The 21267-nt window shown below is 38.9% G+C and overlaps 2 protein-coding genes across 2 annotated transcripts; one reads left to right on the top strand and one right to left on the bottom strand.

The window, feature by feature from the left end:
• Positions 1-1673: 1673 nt before the first annotated feature.
• LOC104449682 (6,7-dimethyl-8-ribityllumazine synthase, chloroplastic) lies at positions 1674-6485 on the top strand. The gene is made up of 8 exons (XM_010063920.3): positions 1674-1915; positions 2014-2129; positions 3088-3183; positions 3292-3387; positions 3520-3598; positions 4377-4423; positions 4530-4589; positions 6050-6485. The coding sequence occupies exons 1-8, from the start codon at positions 1741-1743 to the stop codon at positions 6086-6088; spliced, it is 708 nt and encodes a 235-aa protein (XP_010062222.2). The 5' UTR covers positions 1674-1740; the 3' UTR covers positions 6089-6485.
• An 8530-nt stretch (positions 6486-15015) lies between these two features.
• Positions 15016-16021, bottom strand: LOC120294472 (fasciclin-like arabinogalactan protein 8). Its single transcript, XM_039314561.1, has 2 exons — positions 16008-16021; positions 15016-15670 (listed from the first exon to the last, which is right to left on the bottom strand). Exons 1-2 carry the CDS (start codon positions 16019-16021, stop codon positions 15016-15018), a joined length of 669 nt encoding a protein of 222 aa, XP_039170495.1.
• Between the last annotated feature and the right edge of the window lie 5246 nt (positions 16022-21267).

Genomic DNA, 21267 nt, shown 5'->3' on the forward strand with positions numbered 1-21267 from the left:
AGTGGAGTTTGATGCACTCTCGAGGTGAGAGAAATACGTCGCCAAAGGGATTAGTTGCATAGCTTGGGAGTTGGACAAGAAGTTGAGTCTTAGCAAAAACAAATTCATATTATGGCTTTGAGATCAGAATTTGCAATAAATGTTGGAATAAAAAGAACTTATTTTTGAAAGCTCATTTCGGCTTCGTGGAATTGTCTACAAACTATTTTGAGGAGCGAAATTTAAAATTTTCAATGAGTTAGACTACATTGTAATGGCTCGTGTTAAAGAAAACCCAATCTTGGTCATACAACAAAATGACACAAAGAGCGATGGGGGGCTGATAATGGAGGTGATGTAGAGAGTGAGAAAGATGAAGAAAGAAAAAGAAGAAAGAGGGACAAAAAATAAACAACAATGTTCTTGGACAAAAGTACCTCTAGCTGTGAATAAAATTAGAAATTCAGGTCCTTAATTAAGAGTAAGTTAACTACTTTGAGTCTTTATTTGAGATAGTGTCCACTTTAGGTCATTTTTTTGATAAAATAGCTCAACTTCAGATCTTTATTTGAGATTTTCCCTTATATGTTTTCCAGATGCAAAACCTTTTGCTTCCCCAACCAACCCCACCCACCTCCCCCCAAAAAAAAAAAAACGAATAAATTATATGTAAATTCATGTCATTTATTTACTTATATATCTAAAAAATTTCGGATTTTTCATATCAAGAGAAAATTCTGTCGTGCAAGATTTAAATTAAGTACAAATAAAAATTAATATTCTAATCCTTTTAATTTATATTGAAATCAATATCCTCATAAGAGTATGCGAAAATTTCAAATAAGAATCGGAGTGTACTTGTTTTCTTAGATAAATGTTTGAAATAAATATTATTTCAAATAAAGATTATTAGTCTTAGAGAATTGCGTAAAAGTTGTTATGGTTATTTCAAATAAGGGCTTAGCCTCGCGGATCGGCAAAATATTCCGATCAATCAATGATATTTTTGTCAAAATGTAAGTTAAATTAAGATTTAATTAGATTAATTTTTTAAAAACAAAACTTTAAAAAAATGAAGCTGCTTTATCGTCGGCCATCGCTGTTGCGTGTTGTTGTTGTTTTTGTTGTCATAGTCGCCGTCGTGGTTGTCATTATCGTTGCCATGGTCATGGTTGCCGTCATTGTCATCGTCGTTTTTTGTTTTTGTCTTTTTTTTTTTTTTAATTTTTAATTCCTTTTGTCTTTAAGTAAAAAAAGAAAAGAAAGAAAGGAAAAATTTAAAATTTTTAAAGGCAAAATTGCCCTTCATATTTAGTGAGTTTAGGCTTTTATTTGAGACTGATATAGGTATTGCAAGTCCTTAAGGTTAACTTCAGGTCCTTGTTTGAGAAAATCATGATACTTTAGGTATTTTTTTGAAATAATATCCAAACATTTATTTGAGATAGAAATGGTAGTTAGAGCTTTTATTTGAAATTTTGTTAAAGTATATTTTTTTGAAATTGACCTGTGATTATTCAAGAATAAGACCACCTGATCGGTTAAGAATTTGGAGACAAATATAAAATTAATAAGCTCCGCGACATTTTTAATTTTCCAATAAAAAACCCAAATTCTTGTCCTAGAGAAGCCGAATTAAGAAAAACAGAAAAGAAAAGCCCAAACCCTGAATGTCAACTAATATAACCCACGCACGACCCCGCCGGCCGATCCACTTCGTCAATTTCTCCGAGCAACGCGCAGACAACAACCACCTCCGGAATGGCGGCATTCACCCTCTCCCTCGACCCTTGCTCAGTTCCTCGGCACTTCCCTCCGTCGTCCTCGTCCCCATCTCCATCTCCATCTCCATCTCCGCTCACTCGCCAGCCTCATTTTCGCTTCCCTTGCGAGCGTCCGAAACCAGCCGCCGTCTCCTTCTCCTCTTCCCTGCAAGGTCCGGTTTCGTCGCCGCTTTGCACCTTCAGGATCCTTTATTTACTCTTTCTCTTCTTTGGGTCGCTTGCTTCAATTGCTCTTGCTCCTTTCGTTTAGGGGCGCCTGCCTACTTTCCGGTACAGAAGGGGAGGTCTTCTTCGTCGCTGCGGACGGCTGCGGTTCGGCACGTGGAGGGATCTCTCACCAGAACTGAGGGCCTTCGCTTTGGCGTGGTCAGTTTTGCTAATTTTCTTTTTTACTTCTTCTTTCGATTTGTTTATATTCATTCGGCGTGTATTTTCGCCGTGTCGATTTGATCCGAGGGACTATTGAGATTCATCACTGAATGTTCTCATGAAAAAACCAATTTATCTGAAGGTCATTCGTGGAATGGATGAATTTGAACGAATTTGCATTGGAGGGTCGTATATTAGATGAAAAAAAATTGAAAGGACTGTTCTGTGCGCTCATCTAATGAATGTACCTTTGTTGTTGGTAGGTGGAAGATAAGTACATCATCTAGTCAGCGTCCTTTTCCCTTTGGTGTTTCATTGGCAATTTCAAAATATCCTGAAGGTTTTGACAAGTTTGGTCGATCACATAAGCTTGTTCACTGTTATGCCGAAACTTTGCTTGTTTACCGTTGTCATGTGGCTTGCTATGTAGATGCTCACGGGTTCTCTTTAAAGCACATATTCAGTGGTATTTGCCATATGAAATGTACGTGATGCAGACTAATGGAGCATGTGATATAAGTTGCTACCTGGTGCTTATTGTTGTATTAATTTGTCTGGTAGATTGCAATTGCTTGATGTTTACATTAGTGTAGCTATTTCAGGATATTTCCCTTAGTTGATATGATATAAATCACACGAGATTGGACTTTTAAATTTGTCTTTCAGTGTGGATTTTATCATTACTGAGAGGTATTACACCTGGGGTTTTGAATAGCCTTTGTAATGTCATGATAAGATTATTCAAGTTTTAATAGTCTTTCTTGTATGAAAAAATGATTTTTTTTTCGTTTTCCTTTTGCTTTCACTTTGTATGTTCTGATTTAATTATTCTTCATCCAAGTTAGCATGACAAGAATCAACCGATTGGTGAATCTACCATATCTTTTTTTGATGATTTGGTTATTTCAACTTGAAGTGCATGTTCATAGTTTCTTCTCATTACTTCATTGCAAAGGTTGTAGCACGGTTCAATGAGATTGTGACAAAGCCCCTACTGGAGGGTGCCCTGACCACTTTCAGAAAATATTCAGTACGAGAAGAGGACATAGACGTGAGTAAAACTCCGTAGCTCCTACAATCCTCATGCCTACAGCTCTGGGACTTTACATGTTTCCCGTTTGTGGAGTTTGTAAAGATAATAATTTTCCATTGTCATCAGGTTGTATGGGTTCCTGGCAGTTTTGAAATAGGCATTGTTGCTGAAAAGCTAGGGAAGTCTGAAAAATATCATGCAATCTTGTGCATTGGGGCTGTGGTATGTTTTCCCTTCCTTTTGGTCATAGGAAATTATGCCAATGGATTCCTCCTGGCCCTGGTCCTTTCATCATGTTTAGCATGTGGATAACTTGCTGTTTAAGGCTAATTCATAGTCTTAAAATGTCAATAGGTAAGGGGCGACACTTCACACTATGATGCTGTTGCTAATTCGGCAGCCTCTGGGGTGCTTTCTGCTGGTCTTAATTCAGGTTGATACATCCTTTCTTTCTTTTACTTGCAGGGCTGCTTTCAAGTTTTAGTGTCACAAAATACATGAACTCATGAATTTGTTTATTATATGCAGACCATCATAACGATTCAAATAATAGAGCAGGATATAATTCCTTTATAAGCGTTTGATCAACTTGTTACATTTGTCATGATGGCTAGTAAAATGACCCCAAGTAGATATGGTGACGATAACAAAGGGAGGGAGATCACTTATCTGGAAAATGGCCAATATGGTTTCGACCACCTTAAGTTGTCACAGCTTGTTCTTTTTAAACATACAGCACATAATTTATAAAATACTGCGGATTGGATACTTACGTTCTGCTAGTTTTTTCCTTCGCCATGTAAAAGTGGCTTCCTTTTGCAATATGCATGTGTTTCTTCCCCATAAAATGTTGCTACACATTATGTTCTCAATTGCCGTTACAAAAGCGATTAGTAGTGTCTGTTATTTTGACTGTTTCATGACGATGTTAGTAAGGGCGCTTGCATCAAACTGGAGGTCAAAGCAACTTCATGGTGGGTAGAGGAACCTCATCTATGCAGGACCAATCTTCTAATTTTTATAAAACTGTCTGTATGGGTACACACTTTGGAAATCTTTGAATTGATCTGATATTCTTGAGTGGTCACAAAAGTTTGGCCAAAGCACCTGTAGTTGACGATATTCATTGCTCCTATTCTCATTTAATTGCTGATTTTCCAGTTAGATGTTAGCTTTTCAGAAACAATATAATCTTCTGGATGAATTTGTAGGTGTTCCGTGCATCTTTGGGGTCTTGACCTGTGATGACATGGATCAGGTGATCAATCATTCTGGGAATTTGATGGATTTTGGGTTTTGTGCTTGAGATATTGTGTTCTTCAGCATTAGATTCACCTATAAACAACTTTTCCTGCAATCTGCAGGCTTTGAACCGAGCTGGTGGAAAATCTGGGAACAAGGGATCTGAGGCTGCTTTAACTGCTGTAATTTGTTGTTAATTATTCTCTCAGTTGAGCGGCCATGTTTGTTTGCATGAAGTGTTGCTTTCTACTCTCTTTTCCGTTCTGACTTTGCTTCTCTTGCTCCTATTATTTACTGTACATTGGTTTTCCCCCAATTGTTAATACATGGAAAAAGAATAAAGTGTAAACTGTCCTCTTCATCCCATGATCCTTCAGTTTGGCTGGTTTTGTCTTTGAACATGATAAAGTGAGTTCATCAGAAACTGTAAAGGAGTATTTAATCGTGCTGGTACTGCATATAGCATATCCTGCAAAGGCAGGTTGGCATTTTCATCGGCTCCCTCAAACAAAGTTTAAGCTTAATACCTCTGGTCTTTTGTACCAACTCTCAGTGTGCCTGAATGAATGCTAGACAGAGTTTCTTAATATTAGGAAGTAGAGTTCTCCATTCAATTAAGTACATGCTAGTACCCATAGAGATCTCCTTGAACATAAAACTCACACTGCCCCTAGACTGACTTTATAGGGAGATATGGCTAAGCAAAGCCCCCTGAACATCTCTATCCAGAAAGTCCAATTATACTTTCAGTAAGATCCTGATTTGCTGCAGCCTCCACAGGGTTGAAGATTCCTTGAACATTCTAATTGAACTTGTCCTCGAAGAAGGTGTCCCCGGCGACATTTTGCCTGAAATTTCTAACTTCACTGTCATTAGGGCTCTATCTTCAATCTTTTCGCAAGTTTAGGGAGATGTCATATCTCTTAGTTTGACAGACAATTTACTTAATCTGCACAGATTGTGGCCGTCATCTTTGAATGTGTTCTCTTCTTGCCATTGGCCACAACGTTGTATGAGAAATCTTGTGGACTGGTGTTTGATCATGATGTAATGATGTGCTCCTAGTTCTGGGAAGCTTGAGAAAAACCATCATATCATGGGTTTTTTTTGTGCGACCACCTTCCTATGGACTGTTAGGGAATTGTCTTGTGCATCAGCAAATAACGTTCAGTATGATCTGCCTGTCTGTAAAAAGGAACTATGAGGAAAGGTAACCATAGCCTAATTTAAACAAACTATTAATAGCTCCATGTATTTTTCACTGGTTAATCTTTTGCTGTTCCCATTCCTGTACACTGGGTTTATTTATATACACACACGATGCATCTGCGTCATCGCCTGCTAGAGTTGGGTAGTTTGCCCCCTTGTCATGCAAGGGCCGTGCCTCCGTTATCGGTCTTGGGTGAGGGTCACCCGATCCTGCTTTTCTCTGAGACATAAGGAGGCTGAATGACCCTCACCACTGTGCTGGCCACCCTCTATGGACTTATATGTTAACTTAGTTTTTCCTATGGATGATCCTATGAGTTCAGCAACATAAATCTTAGTCTCTGCCTTTGCCCTTTCGAATTTATTTGTTTACCTGCTTTGTGAACTGTTGTCCTTATTTTGCCAGTTTTTAATATATTTATGTGCCTGGCAGATTGAGATGGCATCTCTGTTCCAGCACCACCTGCACTAGCGGTTTGAAGGGCAGAGTTGGGTGTAAACTTTCCGAGTCAGCAGTTGCAGCATGTATTTCATTAACTCGTGCGATTCACCCATGAAGGATTTTAAGGGCTTCTGGATCATGAGTACAATGATGCAGTAGAAAGTGCTTACACTTGTTAACATAAATGTTTCTTTACCTTTCGTCATTAGATCGTCATAGCCATAAAATGATCTGGTGCCTAAGCAACGCGCTCGGTTTTGCCCAAATGAAGCTCGTCAGCATCAAACTCTGGTTGTGGACTGTAGTGCAATGAATACGTGGGAATAATTCTCTCTTTATTTAACTGATCTTGCGTTGAAGAAAGCAGTTTTTGCCGTTTGATCCATGTAACTTGAGCAGGTTTTTATTAGGACGAGTTAGTTTACTTTATTAATGAATAATTTGATGGACAGTAATATAATGCGCGCATTTTAGTGAATATCTAGTGCTTCATATCGAATCCTCATTAATGCGTGTGTACATACGGTGTATTTTGACGAATCCTCATGCATGCGTGTGTACATACGGTGTATTTTGACGTCACAGACACAATATACATACATATATGTGTGCGCACGCATGCGCACGCGCATGAAGGTTTTTTTTTTTGCAATATCTATATATAATTAGATGAAAGTTATACTCTATGATTTTGGTACTAATTTTTTTTAAAATAATTTTTATCTGTGTATATAGATTATATTTTGAACTATCTGCATGAAAATATGGTTAAAACTTCTAATTCATGATTGCCTATAACATGAAGATTAGCAAATTAATGATAACTTACTCATTAATACAAATAGCTTACCAAGGAAAACGATTACTGCAAAAGGTTTCCATGACATGATAATGCACATATCATCGATATATGATGCTAGAGGATCATTTAAATACTTATACAATACGACACCCTCCATTGGATCAATAAATGATATTAGAGGATCAATGAAAAAAATTCATCATTAGACAATTATAGCTCATCTTTTACATGTAAATATCACAAAAACAATGAAATAATTATTGTTAAATAAATGAAAAGAACCCAGCATTACAAAAATTCTATAGTGTGTTTTTAACGAGGCATATTACGTGATTGTGTATATTTCGTGAATAAATATTACTAAAAGCATAATTAGTGGCAACCCTTATGATCAAACTTCGCCGGCCACCCCGGGAGGTTACCACCTTCCTGGAACCTTTCATTGGGGGTTTATCAGCCTAACATGCTAGGAGAAGGCAGTGACCTCCCTCCAGGCGGGATCCCAGCGTCAGAGACGTTGTGGCCGGAGAGCCCAGTGGGACCTTTATCCTGCGTTTCTTCCTTTCATTTGCCTGTAAATGGCTTGTGGGGGGAAGACACCCTGGGATGGCCTGTTCAGGGTGGAGCAGTTTAAAGACCTGCTTAGGTCTAAATTTGGATATATCCATGAACTAAGTTGAAAAGAACAAGGGCTCACTGATGCTTTTTGAAACAATATTAGGTCTGTGCCCTAAGAAACGGGGTGAATGAGAGAGGGAAAAGAAATTAAAAAAGAAAAAAATCCAATCACAAGGTACAAGAAACTTTCTATAGGGGCATTACATCGAAAAAATAAAGTGGCTCAGTGTATCCATACGAAAAGGGGGTTAATTTAACACTAAGATGTTGGCCCCAGACCCGATTATATATTATTAAGACACGACACACATTAAGCTCTCACAAGATCACTATTGCTATTTCCTGGATGATTAGAGCTATAAGGACTCGTTTATTTAAGAGAAAATGTTCAACAATTAGAAAATGTTTTTAAAAAATTATTTTTCAAGAAAATAATAATATTTTCCGATATTTAATTAAAATAAAAAAATAATTGAAAAATATTTTTGGTCATTTGAAAAAAATTGATTTGATTTTCCTAAATATAAATAACAAATATTTAGATTCTAGTGATTTGTGCATAAGTAAATCAAGGAATCAAGTATGAGCATTGGTATTTTGAGTCCACCCTTGATGGACCTTGATCCAGGTGCCAGGGAACAAGGCATGGGCATTGGTCCGGAATCAAGTATGAGCATTGGTATTTTGAGTCCACCCTTGATGGACCTTGATCCAAGTGCCAGGGAACAGGGCATGGGCATTGGTCCTGAGCAAGAGCACAAGCACAAGCACAAGCACGGGTCTTGTGTCCACATAAGCCAAAGTTCAGGACTTGATGCTTGTGCATAACTTCCCAAAGCCCCACCTCGAGTCCACAGAAGACAGACTCGAGGCCCCTATATTTGTGCCCGGATCCCACACAACTAAGCTAGGGTTGATCAAGGCCAATGCCTAAGCACCCATGCTCGAGGTTGTTAAGGCTAAGCTCAAGTCTATTGAGGCCAAGCCCAAGTCCTAGCGATCATGGGCTCGAGTATCGGGGACTCAGGCCTCGCCTTGGACCTAGGCACATGCATCGATCTTGGGCCTCAACCTTGATGAATCTAAGCTTGGGCATAGGGATTTTGAGCTCAAGTACTGGAGACCCAAGCACTAGCACTCGGTCCTAGGTCGGCCTTGATGGATTGGAGCATGGGCCTTGTTGTCCTGGGCTTTAGCCTTGGGTGTGGGGTATTTAGGCATGGGTAAAGGGGTTGTGAATACCTTGATGAACCCGGGTTAGGCCTTTGTGAACTTGGGCTTGGCCTCAATAGACTCGGATGCGAGTGTTGGAGACCCAAGCATGGGCATCGAGGTCTCGGGCCTCTACCTCAGTGAACCTAGGCTCAAGCGTGGGAGATATGAACCAGAGTGCCAAAGACTCGAACATGGCCTTTTTGGACTTAGGACTAAGTGCCAGAGATATAGGCATGGGTATCAGGGGTCCTACACTCGGCCTTTGTAGAGCCGGGCCCGAGTGCTAGGGCATCAAGCATGGGCAATGGGGCCTTGAGCCTATCCTCAATTGTCCCGGGTCTTGGCATTGATCTTGAATCCTCTATACATTCTGACCATATGCTTTGAGTTTATTTGCTATAGACATACTCAATGAGCTTATAGATGCCGGTCTAGCCGATTTTTTAGTGTGCATGCTATTACTAATTAATCTCCTTGAGATTGGAGATGACATTGTCAAAAAAGAAAAATGTTAAGGAATTCCTCTCCTTGCAAAATGATTGTTAAGATGTATATGTGAGTTGTGTTAGAGAATTTTCATATTGGATGATTGGTGTGGTGTGGAGGAATTAATATATCTAACTTAATCTATAGCTCATTGGCTTAAGTATTTTGGTGAAAGTGGGTTTAACTAGATATGTTGATAGACTCGAACATGAGTTTCCTCTTGGTACTCGCCCCGGATGAAGGTATTAGGCTTTTGCTGCATGTTCTCAACAAAACTGTTGAATTTAAGGGGTTCTTATTATGAGTTTGACAAAAGTTGTATTGAATTAGAGTTTGAGATAACAAGGAAATCTAGGTGGATATTTGAAGAAGGTGGTCAGAGCCGCAATAGTTTGTTAATTAGCCAAATCCGACGGAGGTAATGAAGGGATTCCATTGTACAAATTTAATAAGTTTTAAGATTTGATACACTTTTGAAAGTTTTAGGATTCCATTGCACTTTCAAGATAAGTTTTAGAATTTTTAGTGTGCCTATCCAAAAAATAAAAAAACATCATGGTCTATATATAGTTAAGCAAAAAAACAAATGAATTATGAAAAGAAATCTCACCAAATTATATTTTTCAATATAAAATATGATGTATAGTGAAAGGTTGAAAAACACTAGATAGATATCTATATAAATAACTTAACACAATGGTTGGAGTGTCACTAGCCATACTCCCGAATGAGCACCAGCTCCCTGCTTATTTAACAATGGCGCATCCTTTGGTGCGTGCTTATAGTTATAGGTTATACTCTTTTAGTTTATGTGTTTTGTTTTGTAGATCTTTTGGGATTTATTTTGCTTGAAAGCTTTTTATATTCCTCTCATGTTTGATTATGACAAATGAATGCAATTTTTTTTTTCAATAAATAAATAAAGAAGAAACAATGCTGCATCCCCACTCTTTACCACTATCCCTTTCTAGGGTCTGAAACTACACAGCGCAAGTCAAGTTTTTCGCTGAATTAATGTCACGACCTACTCTCGGGGGGAGGGAACAGGTTTAGGGGTATTGCCTAAGGGACGGGCCTAAAGCCCATGATTAGACACGGGCTCTCCCAAGCCCATACCCTGTGTGACATTTGAATATTTTCTATGAATTTTGTGCAAAAGGAGTCGCCACTAGCCTATTGGGGTCGACTAGAAACCAAGTGAGGCATGGGAGTGTGCCTCACTTCCTACGCAACCAGAGAATCTAGGGTCGGGGACTTAATTACACTAATTAACTAATTAGTGCCCTTTCGGTACCTAATCTTGTTCATTTTAACAAAATGATTTTTGGCAAGTAGTTTGGATTGATTTTATACTTATTCACTAACATGTGAGGTGATAATGTGGGCACGCAATCATTAAGGTGATAAATAGCAACCAAGCTCCTAATTGCAGTAAAATTAGTGCATACAACTTAGCAACCATAAATGTACTTAAACATGTAAATTAAACTCGTGACATAATCAAAGTGCAAGCAAATAAAGGTCTAATTACACTAAGAAGGCAAGACATGACAATTCCCAACCAAACCCTACAATTTTTAGATTTTCGAAAAAAAAAAAAAAATTTAATTCATTTAAAATTTTAAAATAAAAAATTAATTTTTTTATAATTTTATAATTTTTTTAAATTAAGAAAAAGGTCGAATTTTTTAATGCTTTCTGAGTTTTTGAATTTTAGGAGACTTTTGGAATTATTTTTTTCGAAACTTTTTGATTTTTGATTTTTTTTTGTTTTTGAAGATTTTTGAGTTTTTAATGTATTTTTAATATTTAATATTATTATACTTCAAGAAAATGGGTTCGGACCGAGTAAACCCAATCTGGCCCGTGGACCCAACCCAAACTCGGATCCAACACTTTTGGAAATTTTTTAAATCATTTTCGATTTAAATAAAAAAATTAAAACAAAAATTCCTTTCATTTGTCTTTTCTCACTGCGCATTCCCCCTCCTACGATTCCTCCTTCTTGATACCAGCTTTTCCTTTTTTTCAATATTTTTTTTTTTACTTTTTCACTTTTTCCATAATTTTCTTTTCTCTTGTTTTTTTTTTCTTTTTTTTTCTTTCTTTTGGTCTTCTTCTCCTTCGTGCTTGCCCCCCTGCACGCCTTCAACCCTCCCGAAGGCTGTCTTCTCCTTCCTCGCGACATTCCTCACCAATGTTTGTTTCTTTACCAAAACTAATTCGAACAGTAACAATAACCGAAGCACTTAGCATCCCTTCTAACACCAAACCACCCTGATCGGCGCAAATCAACGCCGGCCATCTAACTTCGACGGCCGCTAAACCATTTTTGGATGCAAACATCCCGGCTCAAACACACATGATTACTTCACAAATAAAAAAGCATGAAATCGCGATGAAAACATAAAAGACAGGCATGGTCCAACATATATATGAACAAGCGCAAATTAGACCGAGTTTGAATGTAGGTTGCTTCTCGGTTCTCCTTAAGACATTTTGTCAAACATTGGGTGTGCAGCAACTAAAAGGGGCATACGAGCTCACTCGACGCTCGGATTCGAGTAAAGATCAACATAATATGCACAGGCAACACTCACTATCCACTAAGGGACATATATTACACTCGAACAGATGTGAACACAGTAAGTATCTTCAGCCACAATATACTCACAAACTCAAATCTCTTTCAGGTATTTCATCAATCGGTTAGCACACACAAATGAACCAAAGGATTTTCGGCTTGATATGGACTCGACACAAACCTAGACGTCTATCAACATATACTAAGACATTGAAAAGCATTCATAGAAGACCAATGGGGCCGAAGCTCGCGCAAGTTGGTCGGCCGTGAGCTTCGGCTCGAGACCTCGAAAAGAAACACAAGGCTTAGAGAAGCCTACCTGGTTCGGATGGCGAGCAACAAGCGCACTTCAAGCGACGGCAAAACGCTCTCTCAGTCTCACTCTCTCCCTTTGGCTCGCCCTTTACTCTCTTTGCTCTCTCTCTATCCCAAAGACCAGCTAGGGGTGATCGGGTCCAGGGTGGGTAGGGTCTAGACCTAGACCTTGTACCCGACTTTGTTATAATCGATTCTCTTTTTTTGGACCATGTACCCTACCCTGTTTGCATTGGACCCTGTTCCCGACCCACCCTGTTTTTCCGATTCGGGAACAGGGTTAACCCTGTTTATATTGAAACCTGTTTTGCATAAAAATTATTGTACAACATTCATATGTAAGATAAAGCATTTATAATCTCGATCAACATAAGCACATCCACACTGATAAACAATCCCCAATTTTAGCCAACCGTCATTTAGATAATCGCATAAATTGCCCCACAAAATTTGCCAAATGCATTAGTTGTTCGTAGCCACAATACCTATAAAAGATGAGTTGCCAAACACGTGCTTTGATACAACACGGCATAGTATAACCACGACATAGCTATAGAACTACTCCAGCTGCACTAAACAACATCTAATAGCAAAGTAAAATTAGAATGGCACTCATGATCAAACTGAACTCTTGCAATTCACACCGAGCTGCAAAATATCCTTTTTCAACAATCTTCTTGCAAGAAACAAAAAGAGGTCCAACACCAAACATGTATTTCATCTCCAAATACAAAACCAGGTCATTCTAATGTCAGAAATAACAGGATTGTCCCAATTCGAACGAGAAATAGAAAGAAGCAAGTCCATAGTCATATGTATGGAAATCTGAACTTGGAGTTCTTCATCCTTTCAGAGAAAGGGGCTACCAGTAAGCAAGGCGTCCACGAAATCCTCATCCCATATCTGCAACCAACCAAGACCTTATGTTAATCCACCGACAGGCTCGAAAGAGATATCAAATTCAACAGTATATGCTTGTATATATATGCAGAAGAAAAGGTTGTACATTAGCAAACAGATCATTCGTCGAAGTAGTTGGCTCTAGTAAAGGTGTAGCACGTTTAATTTAAACAGATATATGAAGCGCATTTCTAATCTAGCCCTCATATGCCTAGACATATAAACTGAAAAGGATCTTATATGAAGGCCATTCGTCAAGAAATACATCTGCAGTCGTGGGTGAACGTCACAGCATCATTAGGACATAAACCGCATAACTACATATCTAGGGAACAAGCAAACATCGACTAGTGATTATCAAGAAAGTCCAGCCCCAAAAGGAGTAGTCATTAAGGCTGTGAATGACAAAATTTCTGAAACATAAATTGATTTCTGGCCAGAAATCAATTTCTTAATTTCTATTCCCCGGACAAGTTTCTGAGCAAAGAAACCCATTTGATAATGACTCAAAATTTCTATTTCTGAAATAGAAATCCGTTTGATAACGTAACAAAATTTCTATTTCTAGGAATAGAAATTAATTAGATAACAACATAGGAAATCCTCAAATACAAAATAATAGTCGAAATAATACTAAAATAATATAGGAAATCCTCAAATACAAAATAATAATCGAAATAATACTAATACATTACAAAAGTTGAAAATATAATTTCATGGAATTTCCGGCATATTATTATCCCTTGCCATTTTATTAGCAATTGTTTTCCTAAGCGTATTTATTTGGTTTCCCTCATCGGTCAATGTATCGTTTGCAAGCTCATCTTGCGTAGGTTCGACAAAGCGCAGAAGCATGAATATGGGTGCCATCAATGACGCCTATACAGCCTTGTCATTTTATCAAAAATTAGTATTATACAAGATTATCAACAAAATAAAATTAATGGTGTAAAGGAATATATAAGAATTCTACCTTAAAATAACGTTTATGGTTAGGAACCAATTGAGGGAAGATCGGTTTATTTTGATTCTCGAATTGAATTAGTCCAGTTGCTCATCCCTAATTTCTTATTGTTGCTCAATGAAACTTTAATGGCCCTTACATAGCAAAAGAGAGATTCTCTTGAATCTCTTTCCTTTGAATTAAAATTCAAGATTGTGTAACAATCTAATTATTTTGATTTTGCAAGAATTTTGAATCCGTAAAAAATAAGGTTAAATTTCTAGGCACGTTTTTTTTATTCATCTATTACGTAAGAACTTTCTTTTCAACTAGCCATGCGCGTGCCTTTTCTAGGAGGAAAGAGCTCCATTGTTTTTAAGTAAGCATTTAAGAACTTTGGTCATTTTTGAAAATTGGGGACCCATTCGATTACCTTTCATCCTAAAGAGGAAGTTATAAAAAAAATTGAAAAAAAATGCAAAAAAAAAAAAAAACACAAGCAAAATAAGAAAAAGAAAATTAGCAATAATTTGTGAAGTTGTGGTTATGAGTGAATTAAGTTAGCAAGAAAGCGCAATGTTCTTTTATATAGTTTGATTTCAGTTTCTAATTTCAGTTTGATTTCTATTTCGAAACGAGAAGTTAAAAATTTCAGCTTCTGATTTTTTCAATTTCTCTATTTCTGGAATAGAAATCTGTTTCAGAAATAGAGAAATCAAATTGCGTTACTAAATAGATTTCTGTTCCAAACCTGTTCTAGGGAATAGAGAAACAGAGAAATTGAGAAACAGAAATTGTCATGTGCGCCCCCTAAGTAGCCATTCAGATGTCGCTAACACCGGCACAATGCTGTGAGTTTTGCAAGTAAAACCGGTACATTTCCTATTTAAATTTCCTTGAACTCCTTACCTACTACATCATCGATTTATCATGCCTTGGCTTGACCGAACTAAAGACAGAGCAACACAACACCGTTAAAACGAGTGGCACAAATCCCGACCTTGCACTCAATATGCTTAGTAGGCTCCAAGAACTCTCCTCTTTCCCGCTTCTCCTCGAAACCCTTCAAGAATCACGCCCACAGGTCAACCGGTTCATGCATCAACCCACCGTAAATTCCCAATAACCCGCAAGGAGTCGACCCTGATGTCGAGCGCGACGGAGTCGCCGGTGGTCTTCACATTGAAATTGTACTTCCCGGCGCCATTCGTGGCGAGGGTGCTGATCGGGGTGTTGCTCGTCTTCAGGGACCCGATTGGGATGTAGTCCGCCACCACGTGGTACAGCAGGAGCGACACGAGCTCGGCCTTGGAGAGCTTGCTCACGTCGGGCACGCCCTTGGCCTTGAAGGACTCGTCGTTGGGCGCGAACACCGTTAGGCCCTTCTCCAGCGTTGACTGGTACGTCTTAATGACGCCGCTCGAGATGAGGAGGCCCGCAAACGTCTTGCACTTGGCCTTCTCGACCAGCGCCGTCACGTTCATGTCCGAGGCCGATGGCGCCGGGGTGACGAGGATGGCTGGGACTAGGATGGGGGCGCTGATCTGGAGGACAAAGATGTTGCAGGGGATCTGCTTCACCGACTTGGTGTACGATGAGTTGAGCTTGGACCCGGGGGTGGCGGCGCCGAATCCCACCTTGCCGCTCTGGAGGTCGGTGATGTTGACGAAGCTGGTGTTGCTGGGAGCGTTCCCGGCTGCGAGTGTTGTGGGAGGAAGGCGACAGTGGGCGAGCGGAAGAAAGCAAAACCTGCAATCTCAAATTAGGCGGAGGTCGCGAGCTCGGAGAGGGAGAGTAAAGAAAGAAACAAATTAGGGTTTTGGGCTGCCTTAAAAACCGGTTCTCAAACCGGTTCCCGAACCGGTCCGGTCGATCCGGTTCCCGGGTGGGTAATCCTTCGGAACTGGTTCCTGGATTGGTTCAAACAGGGTTTGAACTTTGGGAACCGGTTCCCGACCCTGTTTTTTAGGTGGGCTGATCCGGGAACCGGGTTGACCCGGTGCGGTTGCACACCCCTAAGACCAGCCTAGCACCCCCCTCTTCTCTTTGCTCTCTTCCTTTTAAGCTCAGCCAACGACAGGCGCACATGGCTTTTGCCATCGCTAGCTTGTCGCGATCGCTTGATCTCCAACCCTGGGATCACGCCGTCTTTTGCCTTCGCGATCCTCTAGCCTCGCAATTCTCCGCTCCTCGTTTGTACCCTCCTCTTTCTCCTTTTTGCGAAGCGTGACGCTGTGAGGGGAGGAAGATGATCTACGCACGGGCCGGGTTGAAATAAAAGGAGATGGGCCAGCCCAAGTGCGAAAAAAGGAAAAGGAAAAGAGATATGTGGACAAGCCCATGCATGAAGAAAGACCCATATACTCGGCTCATTCGATTTTTATACCTTTTAATGAATATGAATTTTTTAACTTTTTTTTTTTAATAATAACCTTTTTTTTTTTTTACTAATTCCTAACCTTTAACACTACTTTAAATTAATTAATTAAGGTGAAATTTAGGTGTCAATAGCTGCCATTCTTTGAATGTAGCCTCGGAAAGGTTGCAATCAAAGACAGAAAACACCTAAATTATTTTGGCTATAGAGAGACCCTAGGTGTATATGCACATATCAGGTCGATGGAAATGACTCATAACTATGAAAGCGTGTATTGTCAGTAAGAGGAAGAAAGACTCATAACAGAAGCCCATCGGGTCATAAGAATAATGAGAGGGATTCCGGGTTACGGAAAGCCTACCGGGTCATAAGAGGGGGATTGAAGGACTCCGGGCTAAGGAAAGCCCACCAGATCATAAGAAGGGGATTGAAAGATTCCGGGTTACGGAAAACCCACTGGGTCATAAGAAGGGGGTTGAAAGGCTTCGGGCTATGGAAAACCCACCGGGTCATAAGAAAGGGGTTGAAGGACTCCGGGCTACGGAAAGCCCACTGGGTCATAAGAATGGGGTTGAAGGACTCCGAGCTACGGAAAGCCTACCGAGTAATAAGAAGGGGATTGAAGGACTCCGGGTTACGGAAAGTCCACCGGGTCATAAGAAGGGGGTTGAAGGACTCCGAGTTACGGAAAGCCCACCGGGTCATAAGAATGGGGAGAAGGAAGACTCCGGGCTACAAAAGCCCACCGGGTCATAAGAAGATGACATGGTTTAAGGTTGACCATAAACCTTTGGAGATGGCATGGTTTAAGATTGACCATGAACCTTCGGAGATAACACGGTTTAAGGCTGACCATGAACTTTTGGTTTTTAGTGAGGCACTTGTTAACCCTTTGAAAACTGCATGGCTTCACTGAGGAATCTTGTCAAACTCAACTTGAGTGAATGTCATTAGAGACGTCATCAAGAGACGTATTGGCAATATTACAACATTAATTAAACAAGATAATCAAGCTAAGTTCGACTGCTTTTAAAAAACATTTGATGTCAATCAGCATCATGTGGTGCAAAACTGTCATCCTGTTCGGGAATGTATCATTAATTATCAAATTCTCTGGGAGTTAAGTTCTTATCAGAACGGCTACGACTTGTGAAAAAGGCTCATTAAACATGCCAAGCTAGAGCTTTTTAGCTAGAAAGGGTTTTTCACACACTCTTGATAAAATGGCTACTTGATCCCATCTATTCGTGTGGGAAGTAACTGATTGCTGAGGGTATCTCACATAACCCATCTCAAAGGCTTTCAGAAACATTCGCGATGAGCACAATCTGATTGATCACAAAGTTCTTTTGAAAGGACCGCAATATAGGCTTGGTTAGGGTTTACACAAAAGAATTATTGCTTTGAGGCTAATAAAGGAACATTTGTCGTTATCTTCAACGGGTTTACAAGTCGAGAACTTTGAAGATAAGACAAGATAGAATTACCTCAACTCCTTCAAGTGATAGCTTTCTTTGTGGCATTCTCATTTTCATTCAAACCATCCCAATCAGAAGAGACTTTGGAAGGGGGTTGTAATGTTGGCTTGGGAGAGGCTTAAAAGGTTAAAAATTTTCAAGAGGGTTTTTAAGAGTCGATGATCATCATGGCATCGTGACCGGGTCACTCGACCTTTCGAAAGCATTTGGCTTTTGAAACACATCACATCTCAAAAGTCCCTTGATTAATCATTTATGCACGGGAGCTTTGCTCCTTTCTCTAATGTCCTTTGCTCTTGCGATGATTTTTTTTTTTGCGCAAGCACTTGGACTTTGATAATTTTTCTTCCACATAAGATGTAGCTTTTTGGCTTTTTTTTTCTTAACGGGCATTGGCTTTGCTTTTACCAGGTATACTGCTTTTTCATGCCCCCTAGTTTGTCAAACTTTTTGCTCTTTGAACTTTTGTAACTCTTATGACTTTTGAGATGCTTTTCACATTTTCTTATGACTTGCCCTAGTGAAGGAAGATGATCACCGCTTGGGGTTCAGAAATGTATAATCAGGCCTAAATTGGTTAAAGTAATGGGTATCGGTGTTTGGGTAGAGAAGGAAATGTTCTTCTTCACCTTAGGATGAGTCAAGCTCCAATGAGAATTCCTCTGAAGCTATCACCAGAAGATTGATGCAAGTAAAAGTAATGGAATCTTTCTCAATCTTTCGCTATCTCGACCATAACCTCCTATGCTGCCCTAGTGTAGGGTTCTTCTTGGCAGGGATACTTTGAATGATTATCTTTATTCGGCCCAAAAGGTTAGCAAGAGATCAGTGCAACGCCTGGGATTGATGAATGAAATGCCTTTGTCATTTCGATCTTTGTGCTCAACGCCAATGAATCTTTCATCTTAAGAGAATGTCGCTTTTCACTCAACTCTCAAAAGTGTTTAAATGATGTGTTTGGAAATGGCTTGCCTTTCCTCATCCTAAGTATCCTCCACTTGGCATGATTAACATCCCCATTTCACTTTGCTGAGATCGTCTGAGTAGATTAATCTCCATAGGAAATTTTGATTCTCAATGAATAATACCCCAAAACGAGAAAACAATTTTGAGATAAAAATGATGTTCAAAAGCTTGTGAAAAGTTTTTTTTTTCAATTATTTATTTTTGTGCTTATCTCTAGGAAAGCACAAAAGGTTCTTTTGTAATGGAAATTCTTCATTTTTTTTTTTCTTTTCTTTTTTTTACTTTTAAAAAAAATGAGAAGAAGGGTATTTACTTGTGGCATGGCAACCCGGTAACCCTGTAAAGAATATGAAATAATATGTTAGTGTAAAAATCTTTAGGGATTGAAATGTTGGAAATGATACATTATTACCCTTCATTCGCTTTCATCTTTTGGACACTAACATCTCTTGGATTCACCTTCGTGGATATTTGGTAACTCGACAATACCCTTCTCTTGCATTCGCCTTTAAGTGCTTGATGTTTTCTTGATTCCTTGGTGGAGGGTGCTGCTTCTACAATCAATGCGCAACTTTTTCATTTATCACCCTGTAAGAAGAGGAGATGAAATGGGTTATCTCCATATTTATTTAGGTTCAACTAAGGAACAATACATCCTTCTTGATGAATTTGACAATATTGTTCCAGTACACTTCGTTGGTGAGAGATGAGAGATTTTTTTTCTAAATCCAACGTTGCTCTTCCACTCTTTATTTGACAAACCTTTGTTTTGTTCGATTCCGTCCTGTATCAAAGAAAAAGACATGTCATTTTTTATGCTAAAGAGAATCAAGCTTAAGAACGAAATATATCCTTTTCAAAGTTTGGCGATCAACATCCCAAGGTATCTCTCAAGGAGGAATAGACAATATTGCCCCTTTGTTTCATTTGAATCTTTTTTTTTGTTTAAGATGAACAGGACTTAAAAGTGCTCCATCGTGTTTGTTGGGAATGTTACAAAACTTGGCACTCTTGATATCTCCTTGACAATGAAAAGAAAATCATGTCAGAAACGATATTAGAAATGAATAACTGGAATTGATACAGTTTACTCTTCCTTTGCCCTTTTGGATACTTGGCAACTCCCTTCATTTGTCTCATCATGTAGAGTGAATGAAATTGATGGGCTATTTTGGTTCCTAAGGCATTTGCGAATAACAAAACTTCTCAAAATGGAATTCAACTTCGCTCCGCCTCTATGGAAAATTGGCACCGACGATGCCTCAACACATGTTTGCTTCTCGAGTTCGATGAGCCTAAGAAAATGACTACATGAAGAGAGGACTTTAAGCAAAGTTTTCTTGAAATTCGTTTTGGAAGGTAGACATAAAGGTTCGCTTGAAACATTTCTGAATTTGTTTTTTTTTTTTGGGATGATTTTCACGAAATTGAATTCCATCATTAAAAAATGAGTCACATGATATACCAAGGCATCAATTGGATTCACGATCAAAACCCAAAATAGAAAACAAAATTCTTAACAAGAATAAAAACAATGACAAAATGCAAGAAACTCTTGTATAGATGAGAGTAAAAATCAACTCTCGTTCTAGCCCTAGAATTCACTTCTCTATGTAGTCAAACACGAGAATGTCATAGAGCATCACGCGTAGCCTGCAAAAAGGCAACAATGTCAGATAACCTCTGAATGAGAAAATGATCTCTCAATAAGGTTGCTACTTACAGCAAAATCAAGGTGACGGTACATGCCCCATAGTCTTTATTACGAGGGTTTAGTATCTCACCAAGATTAGTCATAAGAGAAGGGACATCATTAAAAGATCAATCGACGGTTATCCATTGAATATCCATTCTATTCCAAAAAGTTTCGTATGCAAAAGTGTCATTAATTTTTGAAAGATTGATTTATAATTTTACTCCTAGAAAAATGAAGTGACTTCTATTTTGAGAAATTTGTACACAAAATGATTTGCACTTTAGCCCCAAAATGTGAGAATGAGAGAATTTGATAAAAAAAAAATGCATTTTCAATTTTTGTGCCACAATATAAAATCACAACTTGAAAGTTTTTTTTTTTCAAATGATTTTGAGTCCACAACTAGAAATTTAAATAAAACCACGTGTTCAATAGGGCCAAATCAAAGTGTTTAGAACTTGCCTTCAATGTTCACTTATCAAAAGTGACTACCAATTTTTTTTTTTTTTCAATCATAAGCCTACATTGCCAAGGGTATTCGATTGATTTTCGCGAATTTCAAGATGAAAATGCAATACAAAGTGGGCAAATAAAGAGGAAAATGATACTTACAATGGGTGCCAACCTTTGTCTCTGTTTTTTTTTTTTTCAATTAGATAGACATACACATGGAATGTGGTTCGATTTCTACTCTATACAGCTCAAAATGAAACCATAGAATCATTGGGCTGAACCAACAAGGTCATGGCTGGGTCGAGTTACCCATGACTTCGGCTTCGTCAAAGAACTGACTCGTGTCGCATGCTTGCAGACCGGGGTGGGTACCTTT

Source organism: Eucalyptus grandis, chromosome 6 (assembly GCF_016545825.1).
Source record: "Eucalyptus grandis isolate ANBG69807.140 chromosome 6, ASM1654582v1, whole genome shotgun sequence".
In the NCBI taxonomy this organism is placed as follows: Eukaryota; Viridiplantae; Streptophyta; class Magnoliopsida; order Myrtales; family Myrtaceae; genus Eucalyptus; species Eucalyptus grandis.